This window comes from Zootoca vivipara, chromosome 1, assembly GCF_965207765.1.
Source record: "Zootoca vivipara chromosome 1, rZooViv2.hap1.1, whole genome shotgun sequence".
NCBI classification, from domain to species: domain Eukaryota; kingdom Metazoa; phylum Chordata; class Lepidosauria; order Squamata; family Lacertidae; genus Zootoca; species Zootoca vivipara.
Window position 1 is genome coordinate 116,007,843 of NC_142582.1, and position 18,944 is coordinate 116,026,786.

Genomic DNA, 18,944 nt, shown 5'->3' on the forward strand with positions numbered 1-18,944 from the left:
TCAGAGTAGGCTGCATCAAAAAGCATGCTCACACCAATGAACCTCTTGGAATGCTTGTGAAAGGAATGGCTAACTTTATTCCCCGCCAAGGTAGTTGTGTAATCAAAGGGAGGGGAACCCCTTTGTTTTGCCATCTTTCCTTTGATGGGACAGGGGACTAAGGCCCTGCGTTTATCCTTATTGCCCATGCAGGCAAGTTGAGGGACACAAGGCAGACTTTACTCAAGCACATTTGATCCCATGAAGAAATGTTCTATGGCTGCTATTAGATGAGATTGGAAATATATGATGAAGATCACCTACTCTTTAAAAAACAATAGCAATGAAAGAAGTTAAAAACAGTTTTATAAGTGAGGGAAATGGGGATATGTGGGGATATCGTGCTAGAGAATAGGGGGAGTCACTTTTCAGAATGCCCTTAAAAGCTGTCAGTATCCCTATTACAACAAAGAGAGATACCATACTGGTCCTATTCTCTCCCTCATGAAAGGGGTGATTTAGATCAGGAAAACAGCACAGGGAGAAGTGTTAACTGTTCTTTCCCTAGCATCTTGTTCTTATTCAGGTTCAGCTGCTTTGAACTTTTTTTTTTTAAGGCGATCCTAATGCACTTTATTTATTTATTTATTTGCACCATAGTCTAATTTCACCCTCATCAGCTCACAAAATTCTGGGAAGCCATTCCCAGTTCTGGCACCTAATCCACGAAAGCTTATCTTAAATTTCCCGGAAGGTGTTTTTCTGAGTCTGAGATTTCTCTCCCCAACCCCTCGCTTGGGAAAAAAAGACCACTTTGCAGATTCCCCCCCCCCCCCGCAGAATATTCTCCACTTCTTTCCCCCCCTTTTGGTAACAGTTGCCTTGGAACTGGGAGAGATCCAAGACACAGTGGAGATTTTTAAATGATGACCAGGCTGCCAGCACAGCCGCTGCTTCTGCACCAACATTAGGAAACCCACCAACTTAGGGGGGGGAAAGGAAGAAGCTTTGTATGATGAACTGAGAAGCTGTTGGAGAATTCCTCCTCTCTCTGGAGAAGTCTGGCAAAAAGCCCCTATCCCCAGCACAATTTCTCTGCGCGCAAATAGGTTGCAGAATTTCTGCAATCAAATTATGGCTCTGCTATCCACATGCAGCCTTTAATGACCATTCACTGTTCCAGATCACCCCTGAGGGAGCATTGCTGGAGCAGAAGTAGGTTCAGCCAAGGGAAGCAGTATGGATAGTGCACTGAAACACTGCAGAAATTGCCTATTAGGAGTGTAACTTAGGTCAGCAAACTCTGGCTGTGTTTAGTATATGCAGAGGTATGTGGTACTTCCTTGATCCGCAGCATCATGAAATAATTAGGTATCGAACAGTAAGTGTAATTTAAACACAGCTGCTTAACTCAGATGATAAGTGTTCTGCATTTTTGGGGGGTATTTTTCATTTCTTTTCCATGTTGACTCAGTTGCAGTAAAATATTCTGCACTGAACTGCTTTTTTCTAGTTTTAGTGTTATGCTATACACGGTTGTGTATAGCATAGAAATAGAGGAAAACAATAGAATGGGGAAAACCAGAGATCTGTTCAAGAAAATTGGAGATATGAAAGGAACATTTCGTACAAAGATTACCATAATCAAGGACAAAAGTGGTAAGGACCTAACAGAAGCAGAAGACATCAAGAAGAGGTGGCAAGAATACACAGAGGAATTATACCAGAAAGATATGGAGGTCTCGTACACCCCAGGTAGTGTGGTTGCTGACCTTGAGCCAGACATCTTGGAGAGTGAAGTCAAATGGGCCTTAGAAAGCACTGCTAATAACAAGGCCAGTGGAAGTGATGATATTCCAGCTGAACTATTTAAAATTTTAAAAGATGATGCTGTTAAGGTGCTACACCCAATATGCCAGCAAGTTTGGAAAACTCAGCAATGGCCAGAGGATTGGAGAAGATCAGTCTACATCCCAATTCCAAAGAAGGGCAGTGCCAAAGAATGCTCCAACTACCGCACAATTGCGCTCATTTCACACGCTAGCAAGGTTATGCTCAAAATTCTACAAGGCAGGCTTAGGCAGTATGTGGACCGAGAACTCCCAGAAGTGCAAGCTGGATTTCGAAAGGGCAGAGGAACCAGAGACCAAATAGCAAACATGCGCTGGATTATGGAGAAAGCTAGAGAGTTCCAGAAAAACGTCTACTTCGGCTTCATTGACTATGCAAAAGCCTTTGACTGTGTCGACCACAGCAAACTATGGCAAGTTCTTAAAGAAATGGGAGTGCCTGATCACCTCATCTGTCTCCTGAGAAATCTCTATGTGGGACAAGAAGCTACAGTTAGAACTGGATATGGAACAACTGATTGGTTCAAAATTGGGAAAGGAGTACGACAAGGTTGTATATTGTCTCCCTGCTTATTTAACTTATATGCAGAATTCATCATGCGAAAGGCTGGACTAGATGAATCCCAAGCCGGAATTAAGATTGCCGGAAGAAATATCAACAACCTCAGATATGCAGATGACACAACCTTGATGGCAGAAAGCGAGGAGGAATTAAAGAACCTTTTAATGAGGGTGAAAGAGGAGAGCGCAAAATATGGTCTGAAGCTCAACATCAAAAAAACCAAGATCATGGCCACCGGTCCCATCACCTCCTGGCAAATAGAAGGGGAAGAAATGGAGGCAGTGAGAGATTTTACTTTCTTGGGCTCCTTGATCACTGCAGATGGTGACAGCAGTCACGAAATTAAAAGACGCCTGCTTCTTGGGAGAAAAGCAATGACAAACCTAGACAGCATCTTAAAAAGCAGAGACATCACCTTGCCGACAAAGGTCCGTATAGTTAAAGCTATGGTTTTCCCAGTAGTGATGTATGGAAGTGAGAGCTGGACCATAAAGAAGGCTGATCGCCGAAGAATTGATGCTTTTGAATTATGGTGCTGGAGGAGACTCTTGAGAGTCCCATGGACTGCTAGAAGATCAAACCTATCCATTCTTAAGGAAATCAGCCCTGAGTGCTCCCTGGAAGGACAGATTGTGAAGCTGAGGCTCCAATACTTTGGCCACCTCATGAGGAGAGAAGAATCCTTGGAAAAGACCCTGATGTTGGGAAAGATTGAGGGCACTAGGAGAAGGGGATGACAGAGGACAAGATGGTTGGACAGTTTCTCGAAGCTACGAACATGAGTTTGACCAAACTGCGGGAGGCAGTGGAAGACAGGAGTGCCTGGCGTGCTATGGTCCATGGGGTCACGAAGAGTCGGACACGACTAAACGACTAAACAACAACATACACGGTTGAGCACTGGAGGCTCGAAGACTGTACGGCAGTTTCAGCCACTATCTCTAAATGCTGAGGGTGTGCTTCTTTTCCCTTCACGTTTTCAGGTGTACACTGATATTGACTGATGGAGTCTTATCTCGCCAACTTCCTGAATCCATTTTTCTTCAAAGCGAAGACTGAGTTATACTACAGCATTCAAAAAACGTGGCTTCTAAACTGAAGTGCAATTTAGTTAGGGCAGTGGCTTCTAAACTGCGTGCCGTGTCACCTTCTGGCAGGAGAATTTGAATGAGAAGTTGAACAGTGGTAGTCAAGTTTTCATGAGAGCTAGCTTGTCTACCGTTTCCAACCTACACCCTTTGCTCCCAGGGCTTTTTTCAGCCGGAACTCACCGGAACTCAGTTCTGGCACCTCTCAGGTAGGCGCCATTGTCATTATAAAACAACAACATAGCTGCCAAGTACCCCGTTTTCCCTGGGAAACCCCCGTTTTTACTTACCTTTTCCCGGTGGTCCCCCGTATCACTTCGTCTCCCGTTTTTCTCCGTTATTTTCTCCTGCCGGCGGCCATTTTTTTCTTTCCGATTTGCCCTTCTATGGGCACCAAAAATGGCCGCCGCCGGCTTCAAAAGCCGCATCTACGCATGTCCGGAAGTGCACAGACGCGACTTCCGGTGTCGGCAGCGGCCATTTTGGGTGCCCATAGATGGGCGGAGCAACACTGAAAGTTGCGTTGGCGCACTTCCTGACATACGTACAAGTGGCTTTCGAAGCCGGCGGCGGCCATTTTTGGTGCCCATAGAAGGGCAAAGTGACACCGGAAGTTACGTCGACGCAACTTCCGGTATCACACGGCGGCTGGTCCCGGATTCTGCAGTCCGGGACTTGGAAGGTAAGCAACAAGGGAGGCATACATGATGAGTTTTAGAAAAATAGCACTGCCAGCCTCCGTGTACGACAGCTGCATATTCCTACATCGCAGGGTGTTGAACTGAATGATCCACAGGGTCACTTCCAACTCTACAGTTCTCTGACTCTATGACTAAAACATAGTTGTGTGTGTTCTTTTCACACTTCGCAGGCCAATGCCCATGCAGAGCTTATCTGAGACCAGGGGGTGAGTCCCCGGTCAGCTAGGAGACACAGGGCATTCTTGGCACGATTGTGTAAGTCCAACAGCACCCCTCTGAGGCCCAGAGCAAGTGTACTCTGCTACCCCACCTCTGCCCAGGGCTGTCCAGGACTAAAGCTGAGCATGAACTCAACCCCTCACACACATTTTGCTGACCCATTCACAGAGTTGTGAAATGGTGCGGATGTTCTGATTGTTCTCCAAGAGGGGGCGGAAATTCCAGGAATGGAGGCAAATTCTTTTTTGTTCTTCTTGAGGGCTGCTGACTGGCAGCTATCATTTCTCCTGAAAAGGGCTTTCCGAGAAAAGCTATGTCTTCATGTAGTTATCTTGTAATCAGCTGATCATTGATCATAAGACCATAAGAAGAGCCTGCTGGATCAAGCCATTAAGTCCAGCATCTATTCTCACTGGGGCCAATCAGATGTCTCTGGGAAACCTACAAGCAGGATTTGCGCACAAGAGTGGTCTCCTTTCCTGTGGTTTCCAACAACTGGTATCTAGAAGCATTGCTGCCTCCAATGTGGAGGCAGAGAATAGCCATCATGACAAGGAGCCATCAATAGCCCTCTCCATGAATTAATCTAATCCTCCTTGAAAGCCATCTAAGTTGGTGGCCACCATTGCTTCCTGTGGGAGTCGGTTCCATAGTTTAACTATGCACTGTGCAAAGAAATAATTTATCTGTTCCGACTCTTCCAATTTTCAGGTTCATTGGGTGTCTGTGATTTCTGGTGTTGTGAGAGAGGGAGAAAAGTTTTTCTCTTTTTCCTTTTTTTATGCCACACGTAATTTTATAAACTTCTATCATGTCACCTCTTAAGTCCCAAACACTGCAATTTTTCTTCATAGGCATAGGTGCCAAGTTCCGGATTGAAAAATCTGGGATCAGCAGCGCTGCGGCACTGGAAGTCACTTCTACGCACTTCCGGACATGTGCGGAGGCGACTTCCGATGCCGCTGTGGCCATTTCCAAAATGTCCTGCAGCGCCAGAAGTCACTTCTACGCATATCCGACTTCTGGCACTGCAGACATTTTGGAAATGGGCCCAGTGGCATTGGAAGTCGCCTCCACGCATGTCCGGAAGTGCGTAGAAGCGACATCCGGTGCCGGTGCAGCACCAGAAGAACATGGCTGCCGGCAGGAGCTCCGTAATCCGGGGGAATACGGGGTATTTTGCCATTCAGGACACCTGCAGGAAACGGTAAGAAAATACAGGTGTTTCCCGGGGGAAACGGGGTACTTGGCAGCTATGTTCATAGGCGAGTCACACCATCCCCTTGGTCTCTTTGGTTCTAGATCTTTTCTGATTCTACGTTTCTGAGGTGAGTTGACCCATGCATGGCACTTCATAAGACCAAATAATCAGCTGATATTCACTGCTATGCAGACCACCAGCCCCTTCAGAAAGTTACAGTTCCTAGAGTTCTCTGCGAGGAAGAGGAATTGATACATCGCTCTGAGAATTGTAGCTCTGGACAGGAAACAGGGGTCTCCTAACAACTCTCAGCACTCTGACTATATCTTTTTCTTATTCATTCTCCACCAATCAATGAAAAATAATTGCATATGAATATTATCGTTTGTGCATATGCATGTGTGTGTATGTGAAGTTTTGGTGGTGTTCTCATGGGTGTGATGTAGAGTTTTGTTGCACTTAACCTTACTTTGAGGTGACAGATGGGGGAGTAGCGATGGAGGCGAAATTAGTTTTTGTTTGTGTTTTAATGGGGAAATTCCTAATTAACATTTCTTGAAACAACACGCAGAGTGAACTGTCACTATCCTTTGGAATTCACACTTCTCTGAATTTTGCAATGCAGTTCTCCAGTCAAACAATATGTACCAAATGTATATATTGGGGTGTGTGTGTGTGTGTGTGTGTGTGCAGAAGAATACATATGTTAGTGAAAGCAATATACAAAAATGCATTATATCATGGGAAATTTCTTGCAGAAACGTGCTAGTTAATTATTAGTTAAAAGTACATACAATAATGTGTTTATTAGGAGAATTTTGCACTTAAATGCTGATGAATCTTCATGAGGATTTTCTTCTTCTTCTGGCAAATGCCACAGAAACGTGGAGAACTAAATTTAAGATTGGAAAAATGAAGACCTTGGGAAAAACCAGTATTGGGAGATTCATATATGGTGCCAGCTGTTGGGCAAGTAAAAGCAGGTCTTGGGTGAAAAAGGCTTTGCTGATCACCACTGCCTGCAAAGCCCCTTGCACAACACTTCTCTGTCAGCGACAATCAGCTGTCTGTCGGCTCTTGGGAAGAGTGTGCACACGGTTTCCCTAGTGCTGACAATCAGCTTATTGTTGGAGTGTGGAAAGAACTGCACACTCCCCCCCCCCCCCGCTGCAAAGGCAAAAATGGGTCATGTGATGTCATTGTGACATCAGGTGTCAAACTTTGCCTGCGGGGTGTGAATGTGGACATAAGAATCTGGCCTACCACCCAGATCCAGTGACCCACCCCTGTTTCAGATAATCATAGAATTGTAGAGATTGGTGAAAATATTAGAAATAAACTATGTTTATAAATTGTTGTTTTGTGAGAAAGTACATGTTTAAATGTGATTTTTCCAGCAGTTTTTTCTGTATTATTGTTATTTTTGGCATATTAATGTGGAAATAGCAGATAGCAGCGAAGCCACTTATGAATCAATGCATGTGACAGTGACAAGGTCCAAAAATGAACTGATGGCTTCCATCCCTAGCAACTGGGCACTGAAGGGTTTCTCTACCTGAGCTTCTGGAGAGCCCCTGTCCATCAAAGTTAACAGTACTAAACCAATGGTATGATTTAAGGCTGTTCCATGGAACGCTGCTAATGTCTAAGAGAAATGCTGTACTGCAAACTCCTCTTGAAATACTTACAGTGGTTGGGCTTTGAATATGGCTTTCTGAATTTGGAAAGTAAACTTCCATTGGCTGCAATGCAGTGGTGGCAAAGGAGCCAAACCATGTAATTTGGCTAAATTTTAGTCAGAATTATTTTAGCTGCCTTCCAAATTATTCAACTGTTTTACCTGAGCAGGAGCCTCACATTCACACTGCCAATTACTCCATTTGCAACTTAATGAATGCATATTGTTAGATACGTGAACATAAACTTGCAAGCAGCATGTGAATGCAACTGCACTTTCCCTACTTGTGATTCGCAAAAACTGATATCAAGAGACTGATAGCCTTTTCTCCATGAATTAAACAAACAAACAAGCAAGCAAACAAACAAACAAAAGAATAGGGAGGGCATTCCACAAATGGAGAAACTGCCAGTGAGAGGAACCAGCCACTTGTCAGCGCCAACCAGGCAGTACAGCTTCTAGCAAAATATACTACTACTACTACTAATAATAATTTATTTATACCCCGCCCATCTGGCGGGGTTTCCCCAGCCACTCTGGGCAGCTTCCAACAGAAAATAAAATACAGTAATCTATTAAACATTAAAACCCTCCCTAAACAGGGCTGCCTTCAGGTGTCTTCTAAAAATCTAGTAGTTGTTTTTCTCTCTGACATCTGATGGGAGGGCGTTCCACGGGGCAGGGGCCACCACTGAGAAGACCCTCTGCCTGGTTCCCTGCAACGAGGGAACCGCCAGAAGGCCCTCGGTGCTGGACCTCAGTGTCCGGGCAGAACGATGGGGGTAGAGATCAGAGCCGTCTTAAGCATATCTGGCGCCCTTGCGCCGTGGTGCAAAGATCCCTCCGGCGCCCCCGTTTCCTAGCACAGCTGTCTGGCGAGTGCAGCGCGCAGCACGGCTGCTGCGGGCACAGCAGCGTTGCGCCCCCTGGCGGCTCGGCACCCTGGCGCATTGCGCCACCCAGCCTTGCCTTAGGGCCGGCCCTGGTGGAGATGCTCCTTCAGATATACTGGACCGAGGCCATTTAGGGCTTTAAAGATCAGATTTTTCTGAGCACCAACACTTTGAATTGTGCTCAGAAACGTACTGGGAGCTAATGTAGATCTTTCAAGACCGGTGTTATAGTTTCCAGGTCACTTTCAAAGGTAGCCCCACATAGAGCGCATTGCAGTAGTCCAAGCGGGAGATAACTAGAGCATGCACCACTCTGGCAAGACAGTCTGCAGGCAGGTAGGGTCTCAGCCTGCGTACCAGATGGAGCTGATAGACAGCTGCCCTGGACACAGAATTGACCTGTGCCTCCATGGACAGCTGTGAGTCCAAAATTACTCCCAGGCTGCACACCTGGTCCTTCAGGGGCACAGTTACTCCATTCAGGACCAGGGAGTCCTCCACGCCTGCCCACCTCCTGTCCCCCACAAACAGTACTTCTGTCTTGACAGGATTCAACCTCAATCTGTTAGCCGCCATCCATCCTCCAACCGCCTCCAGGCACTCACAGAGGACCTTCACCGTCTTCACTGGTTCTGATTTGAAAGAGAGGTAGAGTTGGGTATCATCCGCATACTGATGAACACCCAGCCCAAACCCCCAGCAGCTGCATGTAAATGTTAAAAAGCATGGGGGAGAGGACAGAACCCTGAGGCACCCCACAAGTGAGAGCCCAGGGGTCTGAACACCCCCCACTTTCTGAACACGGCCCAGGAGGAAGGAGCGGAACCACTGCATGACAGTGCCCCCAGCTCCCAACCCCTCTAGACGGTCCAGAAGAATGTTATGATCGATGGTGTCAAAAGCCACTGAGAGATCCAGCAGGACTAGGAAACATCTCTCACCTTTGTCCCTAGCCCTTCAGAGATCATCAACCAGTGCGACCAAGGCAGTTTCAGTCCCATGATGAGGCCTGAATCCCGACTGGAAGGGATCCAAATGGTCCGCTTCTTCCAGGCGTGCCTGGAGTTGTTCAGCAACCACTCGCTCATTCACCTTGCCCAAGAATGGAAGATTTGAGACTGGGTGATAGTTGGCCATATTGGCCGCATCTAAGGATGGTTTTTTAAGAAGCGATTTAATAACTGCCTCTTTCAGCGGGTCTGGGAAGGCTCCCTCACAGAGAGAAGCATTCACCAACCTGCGAAGCCCATCGCCCAGCCCCTCCCGGCTAGCTTTTATAAGCCAGGATGGGCAAGGATCAAGGAGACAACATCAACATCCTCGGAGGTAACAGATTGGAATTGATCCCATGCAACTTGACTAGACAGACCTCTAGCACTTCCCCACCCCGGCCCTGCTCCCACAGTGGAGTCTACCTCTTCCCGAATCTGAGTAACTTTATCTGCAAAAAAACTTTGCAAAATCGTTGCAGGAGATCATGTGGCCCGTACTGGGCACCGATGGAGCAGGTGGTTCCACTAAACTGCGAACCACCTGAAAAAGTCTCCTGCTGCTGTTTTCTGCAGATGCAATAGAGGCGGTGAAGAAAGTCTTCTTTGCCGTCGCTACCGCCACTTGGTAGGCTCGACATTGAGCTCTAACCCGTGTCCAGTCAGCTTCAGAATGAGTTATCCACCACCGGCGCTCTAGCCGTCTCAGCGATTGTTTCATTGCCCTCAGATCCGTGGAAAACCACGGATGTGCCTGAGCTTTCCAGTAGGTTTGAGGGGAATCTGGGCAAAACTCCATTATTGAATACTCTTCTGAGTTGGTGGGCAGCAACAGCAGGCAGAGGCAAGGCATCAATGCTGTGATATGTTGCAGTGAGTTAGTAGGTCAGTGCCCCATGTTAAATTTCCAGCATCTTCAAGTGAAAGGAACAAGCAACGATAACAAGACGTATGCCTGAGATGTATGCATCTCCACCCCCATCGTTCAGCCTGGACATTGAAGTCCAGCTCCAAGGGCCTTCTGGCGGTTCTCTCTCTGCGAGAAGTGAGGTTACAGGGAACCAGGCAGAGGGCCTTCTTGGTAGTGGTGCCCTCCCTGTGGAATGCCCTCCCATCAGATATCAAGGAAATAAACAACTCCAGAATCTCAGTCACCTTAGATATTCCCTCCCACATCTCCATCACTCCCTCTCTTAAGGATCACAGTCCTTTGGGTCATCTCTCTTTTGAATTCAGAGTAAGCAGCCTTAGAGTGACTCGGGCAAATTAGCCTGCGGCCTTTTCTCTCGGCTGAAGCATTTCCCCTTTCCGGCGAATTTGTTGCCTCTCTTATCCCAACCGCTTTCTAAAGAGAAGGCAGAATTTCTAACGCTTGACCTAACACAGGTTAGGAAAGGAGAAACGGGGAGTTTCTTGTTTTAATCTTCTTTTAAAGCAGAGGGAGTCATTTGTTGGCAGTGCAAAACTGAGCTGCAATTACAAAATATGCACTATGTGGGAATTGCGAAAGTTTGTTCATTAGAAAATAATTGCCTCTTTGTAGGGGGGTGGGTGGGCAAAATTTTGTTGCAGTGGAGTAAAGGAGACGCACCCTCCTCCTTTTTGGTTAGCTACTCCAGAGCGTCACTAAAATACTTCTTTCTCTCTCTCTTTCTCTCTCTCTCTCTCTCTGTCCTCCTCCCTTTCCTTTGGAGTCTCTGATGACAGCACAGATCTCGGGATGAAGAACCTCTCCAGGCTGATTGGAAATGGCATTGCAGAGCTGAAACGTAACTGGAGGAAACATACCTCTCAATGAAGAAAGTACAATGCACTTGAAAGCTCTGACTCCTGGTGAAGAATTCAAGCCTAGAGAAAACTTGTCCGCTTGGCTGGGAAGGATGGGTTGGACAATCCTCACGCATTCCAAAGGGAATCTGGATGCCATGCTGAGCTTAATCTCTGCAGCATGCTCGGTGATTTTCTCCTCCTGATGCATTGCATGGTAAGGCCATTTCTCTTCTCGTAGCAAATGCTGGTTTCAGTTTGAAAGCATGTAAAACAGTGCTTGTTGTTTGCTTATTCTTGTAATCAGGCATCTAGGTCCTTAATCCTTGTGGCTCAAATGTTTCATGGTTGTTGTTGTTGTTTTTTAAAAATGAAAACATTGGCCAGGTTGTGCTTTGCATTGTATTTTGAAGAGCAATATAAGGTTATGGATTTGGTCCTGTGTCACTTGTGTGTGGCTGAGTTCCATTGATTCAGCGGGATGTATACATGAGTACCTATGCATGGGATTGTAGTCTATGATAGCTTTGTTACAATGTATGACCAAGGTAATTTGGCTGTTGAAAAGTGGCCTTCTACTATCTCTGATCCTTGCATAAGACAAACTGGTAATAAAGAAGAAGAAGACTTCTCTGGCTTTTCTGCTATGTTAGACTTGGATTCTACAGATACTAAGCAGGTAAAGAAAGTTTTGCGGGTGGTCACCACTCAACTTTATGACAATGAAACCATTTCCACAGCTACTTTTTCTGCACAATTACTGCAGGCTACATGTGCAACTGTAATTGCATGGGGAAAGTATTGCGTGAGCCATCGGTACACTGGTCCCCCGTTGCAGCAATTTCCACGATTGCAGCAGTACTTTGTGCTGTCACTCCTGTGGAGGAAATCACTGCAAAGTGCGTTTGTGAACTTTTAGTAAATGCGATATTTCTCCCTACATGATCATATGCTTGGAGGTACCGAGTGTATAGCAAGTGACAACACACTAAAACAACAAAACACCCCTAAGCTACAAAAGCAATCTAACATTAGCAACTATGCACAGTAGCACATTCAAATGACAGCGCTTAGGACTGATAGGGTGTGTGTAGGAGGCAGCGGGTCACCAGATTGTAGAAACAGTGGGATTTTCCTCTTTAGGACTGGAATCTTAAGCAAACTTACGACAAACTCAGACTCATTGAAATCAAGTAGGTTTCTTTTTGATCGAACTGAAGGTTCCCTTGAGGTAAAAATATATCATTCACACCGATGGATGCCTGTTGTAGTAGCATTTTGTTCTTATAATTTCTGAACATCAATATATTTTTGATTGGCTGGACAAGTCCGGCAAAAGTTGGAGTATCTGAAATATTGATAAGACATGATGTATGTATTGTCCTGAGGAATCACAGTGTGAGGGAGAAAGACATGAAGTGAAACTCCTTTGTTTGGACAGTCAGTGCATGAGTAATAAAGACAGCATCGAGGTGTTTTGTAAGAGAATGGTTGCAGTGGTGTTGCGTCCTTTGCTGGCACCTGGGGCATGTGCACATGCATGCACATGTACTGGGCAGGACTGGGGGCAGGGTCAGGAGGGTGAACAAAACTGGCTGTGCCAGCCCAGCACTCAGCACCAACACCACAGAGGGTTTGTCGGGCTGCTCTGCGCCGCTTGCCTGCCTGCCTACACAGGGTGGCCATTCAGCAAGGGGGCCAGGGACACGGTGGCAAGGCAAGGCCAGAGGCCCCCAGTGGCAGGCAGGGTGGGACAGGGATCCCTGAATGGGTGCACCTGGTTCACTAGAAATTGTGCGCCAGGGGCTACGCCCGTCCCCGCCCCCGTCCCCCAACGCTACATCTCTGACTGGTTGTGCCTTGCAGAATCTGGAAGTGTTCAAACGTACAAGTCAAACAGTGACCCAGGTGGTGACATGGTGTGGTTGCAGACTGGGGCAGAGCGTCAGAAGTTATCAGAGCAGGAGAAATAAGGGACAGAGCAGAATGGTGTAAAGAGAAGTACAAATGGATTAAAAGGAGGTTACATGGGAAAGTACAGCAACTAGACTTGGGGGAGGTGCCATTTATACTTGTGGGTGCAGAAGGTGCCCAACTCAATTCCCGTCATCTCCAGTTTACAGAAATGGGTGATGGATAATGAGAAAGATCTCTGCCTCTCCCAGAGACCTTGGAGAGCCACTGCTGGAAGTCTAATGGCACTAATAAGGTGATCTGCTACAAGGCAGCTTCCTAGAACACAAGCAAAAGCTGGAGTGATGGGTGCTCTGTAACACATCATAGAGTTAAAGTACATGGCTTCCATCAAAGAATCCTGGAAACTGTAGTTTACTCCTCACGGAGCTGCAGTTCCCAGCACCCTTAATAAAAGTTCCCAAGATTCCTTGGGGGAAGTCATGTGCTTTGAAGGTATGGGGTGTTCACAGTCGAGGATTAAGCACAGAAGGTTTTGCAGCGAAAGTCCGGGGAGGCAGTATATCTGCTAGATCTTCTTTTTCAGCATCCTGTTCTCGCAGTCACCAACTGGACGCCTATGCAAGCGGAACATGAGGTCAACAGTGCTCTCCCCACACTGATTCCCTTGATATTCAGAGACATATTGACCCCAACAGTGCAGAGTGAACATAGTCATCCTGGCTAGTAGCTACTGATAGTCTTATCTGTTATGAATTTGTTGAAACCCCTTTAAAGTCGGTGGCCATTATTATAGCAGGCAGGAGTGAATTCCATAGTTTAACTATTATTATTGTTGTTGTTATCATTATACGCGGGTGGCGCTGTGGGTTAAACCACAGAGCCTAGGGCTTGCCGATCAGAAGGTCAGCAGTTCGAATCCCCGCAACGGGGAGAACTCCCATTGCTTGGTCCCAGCTCCTGCCAACCTAGCAGTTCGAAAGTGCGTCAAAGTGCAAGTAGATAAATAGGTACCGCTACATCGGGAAGGTAAACGGCATTTCCGTGCACTGCTCTAGTTCGCCAGAAGCGGCTTTGTCATGCTGGCCACATGACCTGGAAGCTGTACGCCAGCTCCTTCAGCCAATAAAGCGAGATGAGCGCCGCAACCCCAGAGTCAGTCACGACTGGACCTAATGGTCAGGGGTCCCTTTACCTTTAATAATAATAATAATAATAATAATAATAATAATAATAATAATAATCACTGTGTGAAGAGAGGTCTCCTTTTGTCTTTTCCTGAATCTTCCAATATTCAGCTCCATTGGATGACCCCAATTCCTAGTGTAGACGGGAGAAAACTACTTATCTACTTTTTCTATACCATGCCCAACATTATACACCACTATCATGCTCCCTCTTACTCACTTTTCCTTGAAACTAAGAAGCTCCAAATGTTTTCATCTTTTCTCATAGGACATTTGCTCCAACCCTTTGGTCACGTTGGATGCCCGTTTCTGAACTTTCTCCAGCTCTACTGTTTCACCCTATTTGGTGAGACAGCCAGAACTGTACACAGTATTCCAAGAAAGAGGGCATGCTGTGGTTCTCAAGGAATCTGGTGTTTGTGCAACATTGAAAAAACATGGTTGGGAGAGGTGATACTGAAGTTCCATCTGAGACGGTCCATTCGCATGCACAAGGCACTACCAGTTCCTGAAGTGATCAAATAGTGAATGTGCTTGGCCCTTAGTCCTAAACCGAGATGGGGGGGGGATATAGCTGCTTGTAGTACAGTCAACCCCCTAATTATACACATTCTTCTATTCAATCCTGCTTACTATACATATTTTTGCAAATACTTTTGCCTAATTGCACAATGCATTTTTTGTATGTTAACTTCACTCATAGATACATATGCTTCCCCCCATTTTGTACACACTTTTCGGCTGGAGAACCATCAGAGCAGTGCAAATTTCAAAGGATAGCTGCTTTGTGGTTCACATATTTTTTTTCTTTCAGGAAATGTGAATCAGGCAGGTTCACTTTAAAAAGCGAATTGAATTCCTTCCCCATTCATATGATGGTGCATACACAGTAAACCATTCACTATGTTTTCTGTGACATCCAAGTGAGCTCAGTGAAGGATCTTAAATACCACGAAATACCATTCCCTCTGAAGAGGATTTGAGAAGAGGGAGGTACAGTACCGATAATTCCATGAGAGAACAGGGCAGACTTTGCCTGGCCCTTTAGAAAGAATAAAGATGGTGTCAGGCGAACACGCCTAGGGTGTGAGTTCAAACGTTTAGGGGCCACCACAGAAAAAGCTCTTTCAATAATAGCCTTCCATCTGACCTTCAAAGGACCTTCAAAGATCATAAATGAACCACATTTGAGAAAATCATTATTACAGTTCTTGTTTGTTTGTTTGTTTGTTTGTTTGTTTCATTTATGAATTGCTTCCCATGAAGGACTTGCTGAAAAGGCATGTCTTCAACAGAACCGAAAGCCCAATAGAAAAGGTGTCTGAGGAAGTTGTAAAGGATAGGAACCACCACACTAAAGGACCGATTCTAACATTGTGTGGCGCAAACCCTGGATAGGATAGTTTTAAGCATTTCCTGTGGTTAGAACTGAACGTTGAAGCAAATTCTGACTTACGGCACTCAATCCAGTGAAAAGTGAGGTGAAGCTAACATGTGACTAAAAACAATTCATGTGAGTAAAGGTTTTGTCAAGTTGGGTTCCTTCATTGTCATGGCAGCAGTCATTAAGCTTGGGGCATAATTCCTGTTTTTCTCTTCTAAACAGAGTCACTTTAATAACATTATTTTTGCTCACGTAAATCTTTCCTTACTGTGTAATTACAGCAAGCAAACTAGGTCAATAACAGATATCTCAGTTTTTTAAGCTCTCTAAATGCATTATTTAGCAATCTTTTCCAACTGCAAAAGTTTACCATTAATTACAGGTCCAGAGACACAAAGACACTTCAACAGAAGCTCGTATTTTAATAATTTGTATATTTTTCATATAGTAAAAACTAAGGGAAAGTTCTAAGTTAGAAGGGTCATTTACACCAGTATGAGGGATGCAAGTGTAAGCAGTACAGCAATGTTGATGGGTTTTTTTTGGAGGGGTGAGGTTCATAGTGAAGAACAATTTTGGGGTGGTATGTGATGTTTTCATCAAAAGGGAGAAAAATCTGCCTTCTGCTATGAGATTTTGACTGTCCCCAAGTGCTACATCTCTCCTTGCATGTCAATCCAGAAGTTTGGAGATCAGTAAATTAAAATCCAGAGACTCCCTGGGAGAATAGGTCTGCCACACATGACTCCTATTTTAATAGTACGGTACAATCATGAGAGCCAACCTACAGCCAGAGAACTACCCAAGAAAGACAAGAGGCTTAAGCAAGCACACATCTCAGCTGGTCCTCCATACTGTGGTGTGATGCATTGTTCTATTTGCACTATGGTAATTGCATTTTTATGCAACTTTAGCCAATGCAAATAAGTATGCAAATCCGAGCCACTTGTCTGAACTCTTTTTGAGAGATGCATCTCCTCTTTTTTAATGATGGGTAAGTGACCAACTTTTCTGGATTTGGGGAAAGCTTATGAGTCCCTCGCTACAATGGCTAATGTGCAAAATCTAATTCGAGTACTATAGAGAAACAGGAATCCTGAAATAACTTGAGTTTCCCTTACACCAACACATAATATTAAGGTCCGCATGTTACTGCTAGGTTCTAGAAGCAGGTCTGCATTTTACTTTGATTCTGGATTCATCACACATGCTCAACTTTCCAGTTTGTTCTGCAGATCAGTAGTGACATGCAAGGAGCTTAAAACTGAAACCTTAGAAGTGGCTCTTGGTGATTTTCACGCTGAATGTTAATTTATTTGTTGCTTTTTGGGTGGAGAGGAGACAGAGAAAACACTTGTGGAATGGAATTACTGGGGTGCAATTCTTTTTTCAAAATGTAATCTTTCGGCGTTTAACTGAGTCTGCAACACATGATTCAAAAGTGTGGAGCAGGATTTGCTTACCTGCTTACCTGTGGTGCCCCAGGTGCCCTTCACAGAATCATAGAATTGTAGAGGTGGAAGGGACCCAAGGGTCATCTAGTCCAAGCTTGCTCCTTCTTCTATGCACACTTCAGAAGGAAGGGATTTTTTTATTTTGTGACTACGGCAGACCAACACGGCTACCTACCTGTAACTAAAACTATGGAAGGCACCACATTGAGCCACATGAAATGGAAGTCCATCAACCTCACCAAGAAACTTGCACAGGTATAAGGGTCTGGTGACTTCTGTTTCAGTGTATCTGAAGAAGTGTGCATGCACCCGAATGCTCATACCAATAACAAACTTAGTTGGTCTCTAAGGTGCTACTGGAAGGATTTTTAAAAATTTGTTTTGAAGCATTTGGGGTCATCCATCTGCCAACACAGTCATCATTATCTGCTGGTGTATCATTACCCTTTTAAAAGTATAAATTTTTTTAGGTAGACACCTAAAATTTTAAGTGTATGCCTAAAAATGTAATTGTTGATACTCTTTAGAATTTTATATTTATTTACTTACTGTGAAACATTTTGAGCAAACATTTTAAATATGTAAAGGTGACTGATATACCCCCCAAAAATAAATGAATACAGTTAGAAGCAAAGAAGAATGGGAAGGAGTGCATTGGGAACAAGATGGAACAGAGCATGAAGATTTTCTCAAGAATGTTGGAAAAAAAGAAAAGAAAATTACATTACATTAAAATTTAAAATCACATTTGCTGTGATTATGCAAATGAAGTAGGGTTTCTGTAGGAATGCTTTAAAGCAATCCTAACCATGTTTACTCAAAAGTAAGTTCAATAGGACTTAGTCCCTGGTTATTGGAGTCAGGAATCTAGACCAGCATGTCTCTGTGTTTGTAACTTCTGTAGTTGGGTATTCATTGTGTGTTTATGCAGATTTTTGAGAATATCCATAAATAAATCCAATGTGGTAATGGAAAACTATCCTGCTGAGAAATATCAAAGAAAGGCCATTTATTATGTGAAATTGGTGCAGAATATTAATAGTGTGATTTGTGCCCAAACTTGGAAGATATGACACGAGCAGGTAATTGGTGCCTTTAATAAGGACACTGTAACTCTTCAATTGGAAGTAATCCCTCAAATTTATATAAAGAAGGGGGAAAATGTTTGGGAAGGTGGGTGGAAAAGGTTCCCAAAAACAAATCAGAAAATGAAGGAAATTCAGTTGATCACTCTTGTACTATCAATAAAACATTTTATCCACCAGAGGGACAGCTTTTATTAAGGCACCAGGCTTTTGGAGGAGAAGTAATTCTATAGCAGTACGTCCATGAAGATAAATTGCACTATGAAGTCTCTACCTGTGTGACTGGTGAATGCTGCTCCATGTAAAATAGCAGCAGACAATTTAAATCATAGAGAGGATTGTTTTTCAGCCAGTTTAACTAGATATGAAATTATTAGAAGACAGTTTAATTGAATACATTGTTCTTGCCAGATACAACACCTGAAAATATAAGCTGGGTATGCAAGAATGCAAGCATAAATTTAACTGGTTTTGCACCAACCTCAGCCTGATCTCCTCGCTGTTTTTGGAGATGGAGGTTGCAATCCTATGCACACTTATCTAGGATAAGTCCCATTGAACTCAGTGGGGCTTACTAGGGCTCTGACATTATGCAGCATGCATTTGGGAATCCCGGGGCTTTTTGCTTTGCAAGGAAAATCTAAACAGAGTTCTGTCCCCTTCAAATATCTGGGGGAACTGGGGAGGTGCATAACTCTCTCCACAAAGAGCCACTTCCCAGGAATAAAATGCCATGTTGCTGTGCATTAAATGACTCCACTTTCCAGGATAACCTTAGCATATGCCAAGCGGCATAGGTTCTACTGCTGCCTGGAACAAACCATCATCACTCTGGAGCTTGTGAATTAAACCATCACAGGGCAGGACCAATTGTATAGGCAGTGGCATAGCAAGGGGGGGGCAATGGGGGCGGGTCGCCCTGGGTGCCACTCTGGAGGAGGGGGTGACACTCGGCGCCCCCCACTGGGGACCTTTTTTATTTTCTGTTGCATG

The 18,944-nt window shown here is 44.8% G+C and overlaps 1 protein-coding gene across 1 annotated transcript in view; it reads left to right on the plus strand.

The window, feature by feature from the left end:
* The first annotated feature begins 10,860 nt into the window (after window positions 1-10,860).
* TUNAR (transmembrane neural differentiation associated intracellular calcium regulator) overlaps window positions 10,861-18,944 on the plus strand; it is a 50,918-nt gene continuing 42,834 nt past the window's right edge. The window contains exon 1 of the mRNA XM_060277450.2: window positions 10,861-11,144. Coding sequence (XP_060133433.1) covers window positions 11,109-11,144 — 36 coding nt within the window. The 5' untranslated portion in view covers window positions 10,861-11,108. The remainder of the gene's footprint in view (window positions 11,145-18,944) is intronic.